The sequence below is a fragment of the Rhinolophus sinicus genome, linkage group LG05 (assembly GCF_036562045.2).
Source record: "Rhinolophus sinicus isolate RSC01 linkage group LG05, ASM3656204v1, whole genome shotgun sequence".
Taxonomy (NCBI): domain Eukaryota; kingdom Metazoa; phylum Chordata; class Mammalia; order Chiroptera; family Rhinolophidae; genus Rhinolophus; species Rhinolophus sinicus.
Window position 1 is genome coordinate 61,636,193 of NC_133755.1, and position 22,059 is coordinate 61,658,251.

The 22,059-nt window shown below is 38.4% G+C and overlaps 1 protein-coding gene across 2 annotated transcripts in view; it reads left to right on the plus strand.

Annotated features, from left to right (window-relative positions):
- DNAH6 (dynein axonemal heavy chain 6) overlaps nt 1–22,059 on the plus strand; it is a 248,852-nt gene that overhangs the window by 209,868 nt on the left and 16,925 nt on the right. For both annotated transcript variants that reach the window (XM_019756389.2, XM_074332256.1), the window contains 6 exons: nt 2,920–3,080; nt 7,038–7,126; nt 7,908–8,054; nt 9,574–9,712; nt 12,281–12,400; nt 12,957–13,078. In XM_019756389.2, the coding sequence (XP_019611948.2) occupies nt 2,920–3,080; nt 7,038–7,126; nt 7,908–8,054; nt 9,574–9,712; nt 12,281–12,400; nt 12,957–13,078 (778 nt within the window). The remainder of the gene's footprint in view (nt 1–2,919; nt 3,081–7,037; nt 7,127–7,907; nt 8,055–9,573; nt 9,713–12,280; nt 12,401–12,956; nt 13,079–22,059) is intronic.

A 22,059-nucleotide genomic window follows, 5' to 3' on the forward strand; every position in this document is an offset into this window, starting at 1 on the left:
ATTGTATAGTTTTAACAACTCATGTGAACATCTCCTTATTAAAACTTGCCCTTTTTTGTTCCCTCTCTGGAGCATGAATTTCTACATTCAGATCTTCCTTAATAAATAAATTAACATACGTTAATATTTAGCTATGAATGTTAAAATGAGTCAAAAATTATAAAAGCAGACAAATATAAACTTCATTTGAAAAAGGGAGATCGTTAAAAATGTTAAACTATAATAATCTAGTGGAATAGTGATTAAAACTTATTTGTTATTTGAGACTTTTTAAATATAACTGTAAAAGAACTATAGTTTACTCTCTATGCTCAAATGTTGAAAACAAATCCACAGCTATTTATGTGGTATTAGTAATCTCATCTTTCTCATGAGCCTCTACTCTGTTGGGTAATAGGGACAAGGCGAAGTTTAAACTGTGCATTTTCTTTATTATATTTTCTTCTTATTTAAATGTCTCTAGGGTAAGCTGACTTGATTCCTTTCTCATAAAAGTTCAGTCTGGACTTCTTCTTCCCCTAACCCTCCCCAAGATGATGTCCAGATGGGTAGGAAAGTACACAAGAGCACAGGGTGGCAGGAGAGAGCAGGGGGTCTCATATCTACGAGGTAATCTCGAGCTCTGACAGGCCTCTGTGTGCAATGGCGGGTCTGGCCTGGTCCCTGGACCCTGGACTAGGGGTTACAAGATGATGGATCTCACCTGTTCTTTTGGAGTCTGAATCTGTATTACTCAGCCTTCTCCAGAGAAAGAACCAAGTGTGTGTGTGTGTGTGTGTGTGTGTGTGTGTGTGTGTGTAATATACCGTGTTTCCCAGAAAATAAGACCTAGCCAGACAATCAGCTCTAATGTGTCTTTTGGAGCAAAACTTAATATAAGAACCAGTATTGTATCATATCATATCATATTATATTACATTACATTATATAAGACCCAGTCTTATAGTTCGACTGGGTCTTATATTAATTTTTGCTCCAAATGATGCATTAGAGCTGATTGTACAGCTAGGTCTTATTTTCAGGGAAACATGGTATCATATATATATAAGGTATCATATATATATGTATCATATTATACATATATGTATGTATGTATGTATGTATGTATGTATGTATGTATATATTTGGCTTCCATGATTATAGAGGCTGAGAAGTCCCAAAATCTGCAGTCAGCAAGCTGGAAACCTATGAGAGCCAATGTGTAGCTCTAGTCCAAGTCCAAACACCTGAGAACCAGAAGAACTGATGGTATAAGTTCCAGTCTGAAAGCCAAGAGGCTCAAGACCCAGGAAGAGCCAATATATCTGTCTGAATCCAAAGGCCTAAAAGACCAATGCCCCAGCTTAAACAGTCAGGCAGGAGGAGTTCCCTCTTACTCAGCCTTTTTGTCCCATTCAGGTCTTCAATTGACTGGCTGGGGCCCATCCACATTAAGGAGGCCAATCTGATTTACTCAGTCTACCAATTCAAATGTTAATCTCATCCAGAAACAGACTCACCTAGAATAATGTTTGACCAAATGCCGGGAAACCAAGTGGCCCAGTCAAGTTGACACATAAATTTAACCATCAAATGGTCCTAGACATTTGCCTTTGGTCTGAAGTCCTAGCAAAGAATTAATATACAGAACTATTAAGAGCTCCTATGAATTAATAAGAAAAAGAAAACAATCCAGTAGGAATAAAGACAAAAAACATGAACAGGAAATTCTCAGAAAAGGAAACCTACATGCATGATAAGCCTGAAAAGATGTCCAACCTTCCTAGTAATTAGGAAACAATACATTAAAACCATAAGGAGATGTCATTTCATACCCATCAAATTGCAAATTCGAAATGCATTCATCAGGAAATAAAATGTCCTAGTAATTAAGACCGTGGAAATCAATCCTTAGAAAGTTAAAACCAGGTGTTAGCAAGGCTATGAAGAAACACGTACTCTCATCTACCACTGGTAGAAGTATGGAATGGTGGCACTACTTTGGAAAAAAGTTTGATATTATAAAAAATTAAACATACACATACTCTTGTCAAATAGCAGTTCCACTCCTAGGAATATACACAACAAAATGGAGTGCACGTGTATACCCAAAGACATGTTTGAGAATATTTATTGCAGCATTGTATGTAATAGGCAAGACCCATTAATAAACCAAATGTCCATCAAAAGCAGAATGGATGAATAAATTGTGGTATAATCACTCAGTAGAATATTATACAGCAATAAAAATTAATGAACACAATGACACACAATAATATGAATAAATCTTTAAAAATGTTGATTGAAATAGACCAAATACAAAAATAAAAATATACATATGATTCTACTTATATAAAATTCAAAAACAAGCAAAATTAATCTATGGCGTTAGAATTCAAAACAGTTGTTGCTTTTGAGAATAAAGAAGACTACTGATTGGGAGGGTGCTGGTAATGTCCTTTTTTTTTGTCCTAAGTGGTGGTATGTGTGTATATTCACCTTGGGAGAATCCCGTAAGCCACACATCAATGATTTGTATACCTTTTCTATATATCTATATGTTAGACTTCGATTTTTAAAAAGTTTTTAAAAACTGACCTATAGTGTTGGAAGTCAGGATAATGGGTACCTTTGGGAAGACAGAGGGAAAATAATTGGAGCATAGGGGAGATGTCTCTGGGGTGTTGGCAAAGTTCTATTCTCAACCACAGATGTTCATTTATGCTAATTCATAGAGCTGTATATTTGGGTTTTGCACTTTTCCGCATGTGTTATAGTAAGAATGATTTTTTAAAAACAAGAAAAAAACATTTGTACATCTATTAGAATGAGGATTTTCAATGTGTTCTTATTCTAGGCAAGAGTCTATTATATTTAAATTTCTTAATAATTGCAGTGCTTAAAAAAACAAAAACAGTATTTTATTGTTGTTCAACTCAGGGTGCAATCAATTTCACTGGGGCAAGGACAAGGACCCATTGCTGAAAGAATGATCAAAGATGCAATGAAATCAGGAAACTGGGTATTTTTGCAAAACTGCCATCTTGCTGTTTCTTGGATGTTGGCAATGGAAGAGCTAATCAAAACCTTCACAGATACAAGTATGTTGAACACATAGCATTTGCATAATACCATTTTTATGTATCCTTTCTTGTTTAGTCCAATCCTCATAATAATTCCTTTGTGTAGGCACTGTATTTCCTAATATTAAAGAGGAGAAATTTGAGACCTAGAGAGATTTATTAAGTTACACAACCCAGATTCGAAAAAGGTCTTCAAACTCCATGCTCAGGGTATGATCCACTGGATCATTTCTGTTTCATGTTAATTCAAAATAGATTACATGTAGGCATAATAAGAAGAAATAGTAAAATGAACTTAGGACAAAGAAGAAAATTAAATCTTTCACTATAGAATGAGATGTTAAGGAACAGAGAGGAAATTACCACCAATTCCCTTAGAGTCGTGTTTTCCCACTTGGTCTCCTCTGGAACCCGCAGGACGACTAACCTTCCCGGGTGCTTCACAGCCACACATACCCCGTGGGTGTGCCCAGCATTATTCATAGTTGCTACTAACTAGTAGCAACTAGATATACTAACTAGTATATCACCACTTTCTTTCCCACTCAAGGAAGTATAATGGGCTGCAAAGAGGTAAGAAATAGAGTTAGAATCTATTCATTTTTAAATGTCAATATAAAAATAATTGAAATCATAGAAACTGTATTATTGGTAATAACAGAGTGGACCCTACCTCACCACTCTGCCAGAAGCCATGGAGAGAACCACCAACCTGGGATATCCAGAGCCCTTTCTCTAGAGTCTTTCTTTGTGCCCTGACTGCAGAAAGCTTCCTGGGAAGGTGAGAGCTACGCAGCTGGTCTTGCAAGTGACTTTACTTACCTAATAAAATGAAAAGCTGCTCTTTTAGAGTGGCCAGCCTGCACTGGTTACAGCCAAGGCTTTGCAGCCTTCCCCTAAAGACCCCTCACTTCCAGGTTCCTCCTACCCTGCCCTCTGCAGGCTGCTTCTAACACAGATAAAGACTCATTCAAGTCGATGGTCCAGAATCTCCACTCTTTTGCAGAGCAAATAAGAGATGGCCTCCTTCTAGCTGGACCTGTGGCTTATGTCCATTTAAATGACTAAAGAAAAATAACAGAAAAAAAAAAAAAAGAAAAATACCAAGAAGGCCTTCACTGTTTATGGATCCCAATGATTAGGATTAGAATTAATTAAGAAAAAATGTGAGGGAAGGCATCTAAAAAGCAATTGCTGGAGTGACAGTACATGAGCCTTCAGAATATAGAGATGGTTTAAGCTTCACAATGACGTGGGTAAATGCATGTGCCAGTTCTTCAAGGAGGCTGAGTGGTTATGGAAACCAGCAGAATTTGTTGGTGTTAAGTGATTGAAGCTCACTAAAGCTTAAGTGGATAGAAAAATCCTCTTCTGGCCCTTGTTATAATCATTTATTAACTTAACCATGTGAGTTCTGATGTTTAATTTGAACCATCAGAATAAAATAAAATACATTCGGGTAATAAGCTGAAAAGAGAAAGTAAACGAAAGAAAAAAGGAAAAACTCTGGACCTGAAATTTTATGACCCAAGCAGAGTTCTGCCCCCACCACTTCCTGACTGCATGTTACATCTCCACTCTGGGCCTCAGGTTCCCCAGCTATAAAATGACTGCATTGCATCATTGCTAGAAGTCCCATACTAAGATGATTTCTAAGATTCCATTCTATGATGTCTATGAAAGTTAAGATTCTTGATGCTTTAACAAATGTAGGAGAACGTGTATGGGGGGGAAAAAACGCTTCTCTAAACCTGCACTTTTTCATTCTTTGTTTTTGGGTGGTTTTTTTTCTTTTGGTAGTGAAATCATTAGCCCTAAGACTTTGGTTGATGTTTGACTTAGGCCTAATAGTTAAGTTTCTACCATGCAAGCAATTTTAGTGTTGCTCTAAAATTACACTAGAACTAAATTTTAATTTTGGCTACTTAATATAGCTCATGAATTTAGCTCAAACCAAGAAGTATAAATTCAACTTTGATCTGCAGTTATTCATTCAATAAATATTTGAGAACCTACTTTGTACTACGTACTGTTCTGGATGCTTAGGGTATATCAGTGAACATAACAACCACAGATACCTGCCCTCCTTGAGCTTACATTCTAGTGAGGAGAGACAGACAATAAATAAACCATGTGATAAATAATTTATATGGTAAGACAGAATGTGATCGTGCTTTGGAAAAAAATAAAAGGAGAGTAAGGAGAATGAGAAAGGTCAGGATGGAATGCAGATAGGGAGGAAGGCTGAATAGCAATTTTAAATGGTGTGGCTGGGTAGACCTCTTCGAGAAGGTGACATTTGAAGAAGACTTGAAGAAAGTGAGGGAATCAAAGGAAGAACATTCTAGGCAGAAGGAATAGCTACTGCAAAGGCCCATGGAGAGAGCAGCCTGGCATGTTGGAAGAACACTATAATATGTACTTACAAATCAATGCCAAGAAAGTCATCCTCGACAATTTGGCAGTATTTATCCAGGGTGTTACTCAAGCCAGCTGCCTGTCTTTGAGATTTCTGGACCTTCTATTATTACAGTTCGTTTTGGCTGTAGGAATCAACTAAGATGTCCTTTACCTAAAAGCTACATGTGAAAATCAATTCCTAGTCTTACATTTGCAGTCTTGTATCACTGTCTTCTGCTGGGCCTGATGTGGTCCCCCTGTTTCTAGAACTCTCTTCTAAGTATTTTTTTTTAATATTTTTATAGATGAATAGTCAGGGTAACTAGTAGATATAATCTTGGAACTTCCATGATTACCCACTTAAAGATCCAAATATCACATGCTGTGTGTTTTTAGTTGTTAGTGCTATGAAAGCAAAAATGCTTTCTATATTGGCGCTCCTATTTTACTGGGCACCAATGAATGTGTGCTTATGCTGGAAAGAGACTAAGGTATCCTTTTCTTATAGCATGTTAAGTGTGCAGGTTTTCTTAAAATCCGTTCTGTATAAATCAGTTCGGTAGGTTTTCTGTTGGGATAGGGACTCTGCAATTCCTTCTTCCTAACAAAGTCTTCCTACCAAGACAGTGTTCTACCAGTCTAGCTTAGCAGGAATGGGAGACAGGAAACAGCTGTACTGCTGTCTGCTTTGATTCAGTACATTGGCTTAATACAATGTTTGATAGAACATTATTGACCAGAAAACGTGATGTCACATCTCTAGAAGGAAGAAAAATATAGTAGTTCAATTCCCAATGTGTACCTTAGATACTTTTAGGTAAAAATAAGAATCTGTACTGATTTTTCTCTTGGCAATTTTGATTTTAAAAGATGATGAGCTCTAAGGCATGTGTTTTCTGTACTGATGCGGTGCTCATTAAATACTTTTTTTGTACTGTAAAAAAAAGAAATAAAGTCATCCTTGGATGATGCCTATGATAGAAATGATGATTTTTCCCAAGATTGCTTTGGCCTTTTGAACCTAGAATGGAGCTCATTCTTTCTTACGTTCTTTGTCCACAGCTCAGAAAATGGATTGACTTAACTTCTTGATGCTACCCTCCACCGGTTCCCTTTGCAGCTTCTATGCAGAAAGGAGAAATCCCTTTCTTCTCCATAGGGCTTTCTGACAACTTTCATGCAATTTGCCTTAAATTTAATGATTTAAAAAAAACTTCATGAGCATAAATGCACTGGCGGTAACTGTCTTCTTTTCCAACTGAAAATTTTCCCCATTTCTGAGGGAAGGCCCTTAACATCTCCATCAAGTATTGAAAATTAACATGTCTCTAATTTCTTTACTCAATGTACCAGTGTTGCATAAACTACCCAACTCTCCTGTGTGAAGAGTTTCTATAAAGATTCCCCCACCTCCATTTTAGAACATTTTACAACATACTTAAAATAGATAAACTAGTCTTTAAACAGAGTTCACAGCATTTTTTTTGCTACCCTATACTAATTACTTCTTATAGAAAAGTGTTACTAAGAATTAAGCATTTTTCTTTTCTATCGTTTTGTCTTTGTTTTAAACAGATGTTGTTATCAAGGAAAGTTTTCGACTTTTTTTAAGTTCCATGCCTAATACTACATTTCCTGTTACAGTTCTTCAAAATTCTGTCAAGGTAATGTACGCACATAGTTGGAACACATGATGTGATTGGCCTCAGAGTATTCACCCAATGGGTCCACAGAGCTCAGGCCTCGCAGGACCACGTAAAGTCTATGTATCACAGATGGGGAGGTGGGAGTGTCTCTTCATCTGATAGCCATCAGGGAAACACTGCCAATCCCAAGCCACTGCCCATCCTTACAAGCCCTCATCCTGTTGGTCATTCAACTCTTACCCTCTTACCTTCTACCAAAAAAAGTCAATGCTGCAGAGTGATGAGAGCAGAATCCCTCCCAGAGTTAAGGGAATGTTTCAGCATTTGAAAGACCAGAAGACCTACAGGCTGCTGGATTTCAGGGAGGAAATTTCCAATACATGAGAAGCCTTTGCATATGTTCACCCAGCAATGATCATAAGAGATGCCTCTTCCCTCCCTGCCCCATGTCATCAAGGCAAAGTGTGAGACGATGCCATATGTTGGGGTGACTGAAAAATCCAATGCAGAGACCTGGGCATACTTTCTGGCCCATGTTTGGAAAACTGGATGCCAAATGAAAGTATCTGAGGTTCTCGTGCAGGTGGTTTCCCCACTGTAGGTCTGAGGACCCCACCAGGCCCTGTTCTCCCAGCACTGAGGCTGAACAAGACATAGAACAGGCATGAACATGCCAGAAATGCCCCGTGAGCACTGGTTGTCTATATTTTCTCAGTGGCTTCAGTTTACATGAGTTATTCAGAAATACTGCAAATCTGTAAAATCATCCTCTCTGCCACATATGTTCTGTTAAATCCAGGTAACCAATGAGCCTCCAAAAGGCTTACGTGCAAATATCAGAAGAGCATTTACTGAAATGACGCCTTCATTTTTTGAAGAAAATATACTTGGAAGAAAATGGAGACAAATAATATTTGGCATTTGTTTCTTCCATGCAATTATTCAGGTACACTCAATTCTGCTTTTTAATAGAAACAAGAAAGTGTATTTTGTTAAAAATAAGTAAATAAAAGGTAAGAATTAAATGAAAGCTTACAAATGCCATTGTAAAACACTGAGAACCCCATTCAGTGTCTGAACCCAAGGAGTTTTAACTCAGTTTCTGACCTCTGTGCTCCCTTTGCCTCAGTATCTCACAGCCTCACCTCCCAGCTCTGTTCTGATCTGACTACAGAACACCATCACCTGGATGAATGCAGTAGGTCAAATTCAAAAGCACAAAACTGATCTCCTCAGCTCTGCCTCACTCCCGACAATTTGCTTCCCCCCCAGACGCTACCTCTGAAATCAGTGGCCCCATGTTGTCAATCACCTGCACCCAAAATTTCAGGATTATTTTTGTTCTTCCCTCTTTACCCTTATACATCATGTCAGTCATCAAGTCCTCGTTTTTCTTGCAATAATTTCACTCTCACCTGTTTCTATTTGAATGAGTGCACCACTCTTCACATCTTCCTCCCTGTAACTGGAGCCCAAGTCTCCTGAAAGATGACCTTCAGCTCAGCACTACTCTCTCCTTCCCTCTGCCCAAAGCTCACTGCTGTGGTCTGGTATCCATCCCGTGGCCTTGTACTTGAATTCTGACTCTTCAGCTACCTATCTCTAGATGGTGCCTAGATGAGACTGGCTGCCTGGTTTTCAAATGTTGTGTCCTCTACAGGGAAAGAATCAGTATAGAAAAAAAACAAGATTAAAGATGAAAGATATGGGATAAGTAAACAAGCTCCTACAGGAAGAAGATGGAAGAGGTTGGGATTAGAGGCGCCAGGTGTGAGGTCCTTGTTCTGATAAAAGCAGCTGAGATGAAGAAGTGATTTAAGATTTAGAGAAATTCTGAGGTCAAGAAAAGAGAACATAGATGGATCCTCTGGTATAATCATCAGTTTAGAATGAACAAATTAAGGTAGGATAGGGAGAAAACAAAGAGGGGAAGATTTCATTACAGGATGTCAACAAGGATTATGATTCTCTGTACCAGTTTTTTTTAAAAATGTCACTATAGAGAAGTCAGTAGTACATAGTCAGCACAGGATGGCATGACTGAAGAGCCTGGATGATGGACGGTCTCTTGAGAACAGGAGGGGGGAGTTCTCTACCTCAGATGGATGATGAGTGTTCATATTTTTATGCCAAAAGATTCTAGGTGGGATTTTCTTTTCCTGTTTTAATGGGAAATATTTTAGTCTACCATGAAAAACAAATGCTCTTTGACAGGTCTACCACATTTCCAGTAATACCAAATTTCCTTTTAGAAATACTGGAGAAGGGCCCGTTCTGGAGGAAGACGTGCCTCCTTGTTTGGTGGGAGCTAAACTGAAAGCCTAGCTGAAGTTGAGCTGCACGATTTTAACTGATTTTAGAGAAAGAGGACACCAACTTCAATAGAAACCTTTTAGTTTTCAAAAGTTTACATAAAATTAATTTTATCAAATTTAATTTAAGACTGTTTTCATTTTCCATTCTAGGAGAGGAAAAAGTTTGGCCCTCTTGGTTGGAATATTTGCTATGAATTTAATGACAGTGACAGGGAATGTGCTTTACTGAACCTCAACCTTTACTGTCAAGAAGGAAAGATTCCCTGGGATGCACTGATTTATATTACTGGTCAGTATGCCCACATGGCCTGGGGGCCCAGCTATGCGCCACACACAGCCGTTTACACCCACCTTGCCCATACAAAGATGGTGTCTTCCCCAGTGTTTGATGGTGGTAGTGATGGCTTCTGATATTCCCTCTGTGAAGATAAGACCATGATCAGAATATCACATTAATATTTAAACATAGAAAAATGGGCAGATGTTTCCCCCAAATAATAACAGCAAAAACTTATATAGCTCTTGCTACATGCCAAGCATTATTTTAAGCACTTCCCGTGAATTAGCAGATTTAATCCTCACAAGAGCCCTATTATATAAGGTAAGGACTAGTATATACTGATTTTCCACATAGGAAAACTGAGGCATACTATTTACAAGTGGTGGAGCCAAGATCTAAACCCAGGCAGTCTCGCCTCCAGAGTCTGTGCTCTGCTCTCAAATTCAAAAAAATCTGAACACTGATTGACTGGTAGAGAACTGTTGAATCAGGTATACTTGTGAAAAAAGGGAAAATATTTCAGGAATTACAATTTTTAGCAAATATTAATTATGGCCACATGGGATCTTATTGCCAAAATCAGATCCAGTTTGGACCATGTAGACCCAAATAATTCAGAAGAGATTTGCACTGGGAAGTAGGAGAAGGAGAGCGCTCTAGGAGAGGACAGAATGGGAGAGGGTGGTAGTCACTGGTGAGTAAGGGAAATGTGGGACAGCAGAGGCGTATCAGGAGATCAAGAGCCTGGAAAGGCGAATAAAACCTTGGAACATGTTTGAGCGGAGGGTAATAAAACAACAGTGAAAATGGATGAGGACCGACCCTCAGGGTGGACCAAGACGGCTGAGAGGGGTGGGCATGGAAGCTGGGAGGCTACTGTATACCCCTGCCCCCAGCCACTCCAGTGGGGCCAAGATTGCTTAACAAAATGCTGATGTGGGCAGCTTTGTTCTCTGGCACCCTCTATTTACCCCGAATTTTCCACTTCCTAGTTTTTCTCTCCCTTTCCCCACTCCTAGAACCCTTGAACTTTCAGGTTACCTCAATCTTTACTACTGTGAAAGTAACTATGTTTTTAAGAAGATAGACATGAACAAGACAAAGATGTATCTTTTATCAATACTTCTATTCAACACTGTTATTGGAGGTTCCAGGCAGGGAAATTAGACAAAGAAAAGAAATAAAAGTCATCCAGATTAGAATGGAAGAAGTAAACCTGTGTTTATTTGCAGATGACATGATCTTGTATGTAGAAAATTTTAAGAAATTCACACACACATAAAAAAAAGAAGTAACAAATGAGTTCAGCAAGGATATATGTGTGTGTATATACATATATATGTATATATATTCAGTATATAAAAATCAACTGCATTTTCTATACATTAGCAATGAACATTTAGATTAGAAAATATTAATTTCCATTCACAATAATGTCAAAAAGAATAAAATATTAAGGAATAAATGTAACAAAACAAGTGCAGACTTGTGCACTGAAAACTGAAAAGCATTGACAAAAAAATATTAAAGATGGTCTAAATAAATGGAGAGACATGCTCATGAATTGAGAGGCATAATATTGTTAAAATGGCAATATTCCCCAGACTCAACTATAGACAACACAAACCCTATCAAATCTCATCTGGCATTTTTGTAGAAATTGGCAAACTGATCATAAAATTTGTATGGAAATGCAAAGGGCTCCAAAGAAACTTTGAATAATGCTAAATGTAGCTTCTCTTTGGAAAGAGATGGGATATCAGTAAGTTTAATTTCCTGTACTTTCTGTTTGTCTCTTTTACCTTGAATCTATCTTTCCTCCTAGCTTAATATAAATAATTTGTAAGGTATGTATAGAGTTTGGACACCTTGTTGTAAATGTTTTAGTTTCATTTTACTCATTTCCCCCCCCCAAAAAAAAAGCAATGTTTCACAGAAAGTGCGTATGTTTTAGAATACTGCAGTCCATGATGGGATGATGAAACCCAAAATCAATATTCTGAAGCAAAAAAGAAAAACAGGAGGGAATACGTAAACAGAGCTCAGTGGGTTTAGTTTCAGTTATTTGGAAAAAGCAAAATAATTAGTGTAGAATACATATACTAGATTTTCTTCCCCCCCCCCCTTTTTCTGCCTCTCCCCACCCCCCTCCAGTTCAAGCCCTTGTTTCTCAGTCTAGTGGTGTAGGACACAGCTCCCTGACCCATTATTATGAGCCTTGCGCTCATAGGCCCAAGGCAGCCCACAGCAGCCCAGCTCCAGGGAAAGCCGTTGTTCACAATCTTAACTGTAGAGGGCGCAGCTCACTAGCCCATGTGGGAATCAAATGGCGACTTCGGCGTTAGGAGCACAGCGCTCCAACCACCTGAGCCACCCGGCTGCCCCTTTTTCTGCTTTTTAAAAATTGACTTTTATTACCTTTTTGGGAAGTAGTGGAAGGAAACTCTATTGTGCTACTTCCATATTCAATATGAAATAAATGTGTATATAAAATAAACCTACTAGAACTGGAAGATGTGTATCAATAAAAAACAAACAATGATGTGTTTTAAACAATATTATGTTTCTCCTTCTCAGGTGAAATTACATATGGTGGTAGAGTTACAGACACCTGGGACCAAAGATGCCTTCGTACTGTCTTGAAAAGATTTTTTTCTCCTGAAACATTAGAAGAGAATTATAAATATTCTGAATCAGGTGAATGACTTTTCAACATTATAGAAAAGACCTTTTCTGAGAAGTCATTGGCAGCATCTGTCAGTTTTTCCCCAGGAGTTCTCGCTGTCTGATCCTCACAACCCCCCCCCCCACCCCATGCCCACTCTATCCCCATGCTTGGTCACCTTCAAAACTGGTTTGGTTGTAATGGCACAAAGATATCTACTTTGCACTAACCACTTTGAATTATTTCCTTTCTAAAATGGCTTGTGTTCTGTCTAAATGTGTTTTCAAAGTTATATAAATTTGGAGACTTTAACAGGGCATACTTCTCAGCAACACATCCCTGAATTCTAGAATCTTGAAATGTACTAGAGGAGACATCCCGAAAGGTTAGGACACTAATCAGATGCTCAAGGCCTCAAGAAAAGGTAAAGAAACTAGACACAGCATGGAGGCTTGGGAGGAACAGTCTTTGTTTCTAGGTGAGGCAGCTGATTAAAGCACCATCTGAACCAGGCAGAGAAGTACCAAACTTGGTAGTACAAAGCAAGCCCATCTCAGACATATTTGCCTTCTGTGTCTTCAACAACAGGCATCTATTTTGCACCCTTGGCTGACAGCCTACAAGAGTTTAAAGACTACATTGAAAATCTGCCTTTGATAGATGACCCAGAAATATTTGGAATGCATGAAAATGCCAACCTAGTTTTCCAGGTATGTGGCTTTCAACTTCAAATATATATTCGTGTTGTATATGTAAACTTGAAACATCCATAATGCCTCACTAGCTCTGTAAATTATAATATTCTTAAATAAACAAATAAATAAATGTTTCATCTTAACTTCAGTATTTGGTTCCAGTTTAGCCTGTTCCCTCTGTATGTTTCACAGAATCCGAAAATCATCATGCATTTTCCTGTCACTGGCCACCCCCCTCCACCTCCCAGCCTTCTGCCTCACCCACAATCTACCTGCTAGTCTACCCTAATCTGGGGATTTGGATGGCAATCCAGACAGTCCTTTCTCTTTTGCCCTTCTCCTTCTGTTCTGGGCATATTTGTATCATATTACACAAAGATTTCTGAACCCACAGATGATTGTGTTATAAAAGTACAGTAACAAATATCCAAGGCAGATAAATGAAAATACTGTGCTTTAAGAACACAGCTCATCAAGGTCACAGTACCAGACCACAGCACCAGGTCCAAAGAGCGAACTGGGCCACTTTACTCCTCTAAGACCACCAGCTGCCGCACCATTACCTTAAGGTAGTCCAAGCTCCACAGCATGGCCTCAAGGCTCCCCCGTGACCTGGCCACTACATCCCCTTCCAGTTCCATCATGTGTCATTGTCAGGCATCTGTGGGAAACCAACACTTTGAAATGAAATATGTCCCTGAGGGCCCTGGAATGCTCTAAAGATTGAAGACGAGTTTGACCTCACAAGGCTAAAAGGAATCATCTTTCCTTTTTTTCATTTTAATCATCTTTCTTTCAAACTTAAATTTTGCCCCTACAAGTGTTAGAGGGTTTACCTAGATATCAAGGAATCCACACAAAACAACAGTGGAACTTCCAGAAAGAACACTAAGAGGTTAATGCTCTAACACCAAGTGTCATATTCTCTACCCTTAAAATTGCTTTCCTATTTAGCGAGGAGTTAGAATAATCTATCTTATTTTTCCTCATCCTGCTTTCAGGAGAAAAAAGTAGTGGCCAAAGCTAGTGTTAATATTCACTCATATATGATGTTCTCTCTGCAGTGGGTGGGGTGTGGAGGGTGAGAAAATGGGGAGGGGAATGTGGATGCGGTAAGACTCACTGCATCCTGAGAAGGGCAGCACTGTTGGCATGAGTAACATTCTTGGTGGTGTGTACCTGGGACTTTAGTTTGTTGTGTTTTCCATTGGTTCAGAATGACTGAGAACAGACAACAGGCATGTAGGGAGCTCCCAGTATTTTCTGTTCAGCCTCCCTTCCTCCATTTTGTTCTGGTAAAACACATGTCCTACCACCACCTCTTTCCTTTGAGACAATTTCCTTCCTCATTCCATGAAATTTTGGTAAGACTTCCAACCAACCTCTACCTTTGCAGTGGGCATGTGATTCAGGCCTGGTCAAAGGCAGCACCCCATCATTTCACCACTTGCAATGGCCCAAGAACTCGGCACATGGCCTATGCAAGGTGAATGGCAGTTCTTTCCTGAGATAATATATATAAATGCTGGGATTGGGGAGGGCTCTCTCTTTCCTCTAGGAATCGCTGGCTAGGGTGCTGTATATCTGCAGCATTTTTATCCATGATGTTCCCACCCCTCTCCCCATACATGAAAGAAGGTCATCTGCCATAGAAAAAGAATGAGAGAAACAACCAAGTGTGCACAAGAGAGACATCATTAGATCTATTCATGCCTAAAACCCATACAACTTGTGCTTTCTTCCCAGCTGTGTGAGCCAACAGATTCCTTTTCTTTGCTTTAGCTGGTTTAAGTTAGATGAGTCTGCCTCTTGCCATCAATAAAGTCTTAACACAAACAATATAAATGATTTCTTCCTCAACCCAGTAAACTATACTTACACTGATGCTTACCAGAAACTAACAAAGAAAATCGGACCTTGACCTGTGCCTATCAGTTGGAGATAACAAGGAAAAAATTGCTTCCCAAGAGAATAATGAGCATAAGTTAAAGGCCATCTGCATGGACTGTCTATGAGCAAACAGAAATCTATTGTCTCTTTTCTGATTAGAGGCTGAGTAAGTAGAAAGAGAAAACCAACAGAGGCTGAGTTAAACAGGAGGAGAAAACATACTGAAAGATAAGGGATAGAGAACACCATCCAGAAGACACAGACTCACCCTCTGCAAATCACCCACTGCAGAAACCAGAAAATAAAGAATATGTTTTGGCATCTGGGATAGGGTATAAGACCCAGCCTACGTGAAACAGAAAGCCAGAATTTGAGAACAGGCTTACATGTATATACAAAAGATGCCATGAGATGTGTGAGAATGAAATATTTCAAGGAAACTAAAAATACCATCGAAAAAACTGCTTTGGAGGCTTAAAGACCAGAACTGAAATATAGATTATCACACATGTGATATAGGGAAAGAACTTAATAAACTTTTCAGAATGGAGAGTAAAATGTCCAAAAATAGAAAATGATGAGATATAATAATAGTGCAAGGAGATTCAACAAAACAATAAATTTTTGTTATATTGAAAAGGAAACAAAAACAACTGAATCTGTGCCTGGACATACTCTAGCACTAGTTTGGAACTCCAATAATAAGAAAAAAACGTCATGTTAGCTTCTAGCCTACCCTACCTTCAGCCCCCCTCCCCTCCACAAAGTGTGAATGGGCTATTATACTAGTCAGGATGGACTCGGTTGTGCAGCAGTAAGAAAATTACTCAAATCCTAATGGTTTAATCCAATGATTGTGTTGGAAGGTTGACAGAGAGGCTCTGCTCCACATAATCACTCAGGGACCGACACTATAGTGTCATAGACACTATTATAGTGTAGATGCATTAACTAGAACAAATGGCCCCTTCATTCACTGCCACATTGGAAGAGAGAGTCTAAAGAACTATGCATAGGCTTTTCACTGCCTCAGCCTATACAGTCCATCATCACTTTGGCTCACATTTCATTGGGCAGAATAGTCATATGGCCCATCTATCTACAAGGGTGCAAGAAAGTATAATCTTTGCTATGCCCTAAAGGAGAGGGAAACTGAGAATGGGAACTCACTAGAAGTCTCTAATTCAGTTACTATCATAGGGAGTAATACCAGACTGGCTGCACTAAATGTTTCAATACTTTTCCATCCAACCAAGAAGTCAAGAACTAAAATGGAAAACTCATAATATTAAATGACTGGCACTGAGCAAGGAAACCAAACTATGGCATTAAGTAAATAACTTCATATATGTGTTTAGGACCTAATGAATATGTCAAAAGTAATGTTTGAAAGAATGTCTATCATGTAAATATAATTTTAACAATCAAGATCTAAAAGCCCAGGTCTGAGGTTCTTTCTCAGGTAAATGGATGATGAGTGTTGTGACTGGAGTTTCAAAGCCAAGAACTAGAGATTGGACAAGATAGGTTTAGAAGGCCTCAGACAATACCACAGAAAATCCCACCACCCATTCTGGATACATGATTATACGTGAGCATCTAAACATGAAACACCAAAAGAATTACCCTCACAAGACCTGTGTGAGCTATATAAAGGAAACCTGTAGGAGGTTCCAAAAAATAGACATGAAAAAGATACCATGTTTCTGAATAGAAGAAAAATGGAAAATATTTAACTGACCTAGGAATTAGAATTTCTAAGCATAAAAAGCAATCGAAAAATAAATCACATTAGAGTCAATAGATATGACAACATCAAAAAAGGTCATAAGAAAATTAAAAGACAAGTGACAAAGCAAAACAATTTTGAAACAAAAAGGAAAAAGTTAACTACCTGAACATGGGACATTTTCCAGGACAGACCATAAGTTACTCCACAAATTAAGTATCAATAGGTTTAGAAAGATAGATTTCATACAAAATATTTTCTCCAGCCACAATAGGATAAAGTTAGAAATCAATAAAACCAAAGTAATCAAAACAGTGTGGCATAAAGACAGACATATAGACCAACGGAATAGAATAAAGAGCCCAGAAATAAACCCTCACATTTATGGTCAAATGATTTCTGACAAGGGTGTCAATACCATTCAATAGGGAAAGGACAGTCTTTTCAACAAATAGTGCTGGGAAAACTGTATATCCACGTGCAAAAGAATGAGGTTGGACCCTTACCTAATATCATATACAAAAATTAATTCAAAATGGATCAAAGACCTAAATCTAAGACCTGAAACTCTTAGAAGAAAATGTAGGACAAAAGCTTTATGACATCGGATTTGACAGTGATTTATTGGATACAATATGAAAGGCACAGGTAACAAAAAATTGACAAATTGGACCTCATGAAAATGTAAAAATTTTGTGCAACAAAAGACACTATGAACAGAACAAAATGGCAACCCAGAGAAAGGGAGAAAATGTTTGCAAATTATATACCTGATAAGAGATTAATATCCAAAATATATAGGGAACTTCTCAAATTCAACAATTGAAAAACAAACAACAATTAAAAAATGGGCAAAGGACTTGAATTTCTCTGAAGAAGATAAACAAATGGTTAATAAACCCATGAAAAGATGCTAAACACCACTAATCATTAGGGAAATGTAAATCAAAACTACAGTGATATACCGTGTCACACCCATTAGGATGGCTATTATCAAAATAACACAAATCAAGAAGTGTGGGGAAGGATGTGGAGAAATTGGAACAGTTGCACAGTTGGTGAGAATGTAAAATGCTACGGCAGCTGTAGAAAACAGTATGGCTATCCCTCAAAATATTAAAAATAGAATTACCATATGATCCAGCAATTCCATTTCTGGGAATACTCACAAAGAACTGAAAGCTGGGACACAAATAGATATTTGTACACCCATGTGGATAGCAACATTATTTACAATAACTAAAATGTGGAAGCAACCTAAGTGTCCATCAACAGATGAATGGATAAGCAAAATATAGTGTATGCATACAATGGAATATTATCCAGTCTTTAAAAAGGAGGAAATTCTACAATATGTTACAACATAGATGAACCTTGAGGACATGATGATACTGAAATAAGCCAGTCACGTAAAGACAAATACTATATAATTGCATTTGCATGAGGTATTTAGAATAGTCAAAATCATAGAGACAGCAAGTAGAATGAGGAGCTATTATTTAATGGATATAGAGTTTTAACAGGTGAAGAGAGTTATGGAGATGGATGGTGGTGATAGTTGAATAACATTATTAATATATTTAATGCCACTGAACTAGACACTTAAAAATAGTTAAATGGCAAATTTTATGTGCATTTTACCAAAAGAAAAAAATAATGGGAAATAAAGTTAATTATCCTTACTATAAAATTATTTCCTATAATCAATAATAAACACTAAAAATAAAAATGTGCAAAACACATGAATAATAATAAAGATGTAATACAGATGGCCAATGAAAATGTTTTTAAATGTTTAACTATACGAATCCTCAAAGAATTACAAAGCAATCAGAAACTACTTTTTTAAATAATTTTTTATTTTTAAATTATGGTTGCCATATAATATTATATTAGTTTCAGGTGTACAACATAGTCATTAGACAATTATAAAACTTTAAGAAGTGACCGCCCCAATAAATCTGACACCATACACAGTTACTACAATATTATTGACTATATTCTCTATGCTATATTTTATACCCTCATGACTATTTTTTAACTACCAATTTGTGTTTCTTAATTGCTTCCCCTTTTTCATCCAACCCCCCTCCAATTTGATGGCAACCATCAAAATGTTTGTGTCTATGAGTTTGTTTTGTTTATTCGTTCATTTTGGTTTTTAAATTCCACAAATAAGTAGAATCATATGGTATTTGTCTTTTGCAGTCTGAGTTATTTCATTCGGCATAACCTCTAACTTCATCCATGTTGTTGCAGATGGCAAGATTTCATATGTTTTTATGGCTGACTAATATTCCATTGTGTATATGTACCACTTCTTTCTCCATTCATCTACTGATGGACACCTAGGTTGCTTCCATATCTTGACTATTATAAATAATGCTGCAATGAACATATGGATGCATATGTCTTTTCAAATTAGTGTTTTCGGTTTCTTCTTGGGATTACTGGGTCCATCTTTTCTCCTGTTATAGCCTTTGTTTTAAAGTCTATTTTGTCTGGTATAAGTATTGCTACCTGAGCTTTCTCATTTTTGTTTCCATTTTCATGAAATGTCGCTTTCCATTCCTTTACTTTCAGTCTGTTTATGCCTTTGAATCTGAAGTGAGTCTCTTGTAGGCAGTATACGAGTATGTAAGGGTCTTGTGTTTTTATCCATTCAGCCACCCTATGTGTTTTAGCTGGAGCATTTAATTTGTTTACATTTAAAGTAACTGTTGATAGATGTGTAGTGATTGCCATTTTATTATTCATGTTTTTTATTTTTTATTTTTCTTAAAGAAGTTCCTTTAACATTTCTTATAATGCTGGTTTGGTGGTGATGAACTCCTTTAGCTTTCTTTGTCTGGGCAGCTCTTTATCTGTCCTTCGATTCTAAATTATAGCTGTGCTGGGTAGAGTAATCTTGGTTGCAGGTCCTTGCCTTTCATCATTTTGACTATTTCGTGCCAATCTCTTCTGACTTGCAAAGTTTCTGTTGAGAAATCAGCTGACAGTCTCATGGGGGCTCCCTTGTAGGTACCTAACTGCTTTTCTCTTGCTGCTTTTCAGATTATCTCTTTGTCTTTAACCTTTGGTATTTCAATTATGATGGTTCTTGGTGTGGGCCTCTTTGGGTTCATCTTGTTTGGGACTCTTTGTCCTTCCTGGGCTTGTATGTCTATTTTATTCACAAGGTTAGGGAAGTTTCCCATCATTATTTCTTTAAGTAGGTTTTGAATTCCTTGCTCTCTTTCCTCTCCTTTTGGTACCCCTATGATGCAAATGTTGATATGCTTGATGTTGTCCCAGAGACCCTTTAAACTATCCTCATTTTTTTCGGATTCTTTTTTCTGTTCTGACTGGGTGTTTTCTGCTACCTTATCTTCCAAATCACTGATACGATCCACTGCTTCATCCAATCTACTATTGATCCCTGAGTTATTAAGTTGATCGCTTCAGTTATTGTATTCTTCATTTCTGACTGGGTGTTTTTTTTTCATGTTTTCTATCTTCATTTTTATTTTTCCTATCTCTTTGTTAAAGTTCCCACTGAGATCATTGAGCATCCTTATAACCAGTGTTTGGAACTCTGCATCTGGTAGATTGCTTGTCTCCATTTTGTTTAGTTCTTTTTCTGGAGCATTGTTCTGTGTGTTTTTTTATTTTATTTGGGACATGTTTCTTTGTCTCCTCATTTTGACTGCCTCCCTGTGTTTGCTTCTATGTATTAGGTAGAGCTGCTATGTCTCCCAGTTTTAGTAGAGTGGCCTTATGTAGTAAGTGTCTCAAGCGACCAAGTGGTGTAGTCTCCCTGGTTACCTGAGCTGGGTGCTTCAGGTTTGTCCTTTGTATGGGCTGTGTTCCCTCCTTTTGTAGTTGAGCCTTGGTTGCTGTTGACATATCAGTGGGAGGGATTGACCCTCAGACTGATTGGTTGTGAGGACTGGCCATGACTACAGTGGAGGAGTGTGGTGTAGGGGCTGACCCTACAGATCAGAGTTTGCTTTAGCACAGCTCTGGTGCCTTCCAAGTCTGCCCTTTGGGTTTGTCATTTGTGGAGGTGGTTGGGTGGTACTCTGGTGTGGTCTGAAGCTGACCACAGGGTGTGTTGGTTCTGGGGCCTCTTGGGAGGTGATCTGGTGCTGGCCAAGGTCAGCTGCTGCCTGTGCCCTGGCCAGGGTCACTTGATATGAGCTACAAAGTGATCTGCAGATGATTGCCCCTTATACTGGGCTTGGAGGTACCTGGGAGAGACTAAGCTGTGAACGGAGGCAAGCTGCCTCTAGTGCGGGACTTAGGGATGCTTAACAAGAGGTATAGGGCATGCCAAGGTTTGGGTTTTGTGAGCCTTTGAGAGATTTTTAGGAAACTCTGCAGCATGAGCCAAGATAGGCCATTTGTATGGAAAAGCCACTGGAAGCAGCTTGGGTAGACCTACAAATTGGATGGGGTCTCAGGGAATCACCAGGCCTGGCAAACAATGTTAGCCAGGTTGATGGAGACTCAGATATGGTGCCTGGCCTGTGTGTGCAGGCTGAGTCGGGGGGAGGGCCCAACAAAGGAACAATGACTTCTGCCAGCAGTTCTGTCTGGGAGAAAGCTGCCCCTTTAGCCCTTGCTCTGAAGCCAGACAAGTCAGTTCCTCCCTGTATGTCCCTGGCAACTTTCAAGGTGCTGCCCAAGCACTGAAGCTCAGAGCTAGTGAGTTCATCAGCAAGTAAGTCAGTGCATGGGCCCTTTAGGAGGAACACTTGGTTTTCACAGCCAGAGGTTGTAGGGACTTCTCTTTCTAGCACTGGAACCCTGTGCTAGAGATCCTGATGTAGGGCTGGGAACCGTCACTCCTCAGAGGGGACCTCTGCAGCCGAGATATTCCTCCCAATTTTTAACCACCAAATGTGGGTATGGGGCCAACCCGTTCAGTGTCTCCACCCCTCCTACCAGTCTCAAGGTGCCTTTGTATGTCCGTTGCTGTAGGGCTTCAGTTCAGCTAGACTTCAGGTAATTCTCAGTGATGGTTTTTCTAGAGTTTAGTTGTAATTTTGATGTGGTCTTAGGAGTAAACGAGCACATTGTCTACCATCTCCACCATCCTGACCAGAAACTACTTTTTAACCTATTAAATTGGAAAAGATTTTTTATGCAATGATACAATCCTTGCAAAGACATAGAAAGATAAGTCCTCTCATACACCATTATTGTGCGTGCAAATTGATACAATGTTTTCATAAATCAATGCAGTAAATACAGTTTGAAAAATTCCTTTGGTAAAATGTCATTTAAAGAACTTATAAGATAGTGGATAAAATTCATATACAGATATTATATTCGGAGTTCTATAAAATCTAAAAACTGGAAATGTCCAAAAAGAAAATTAAACAACTGATGCAGT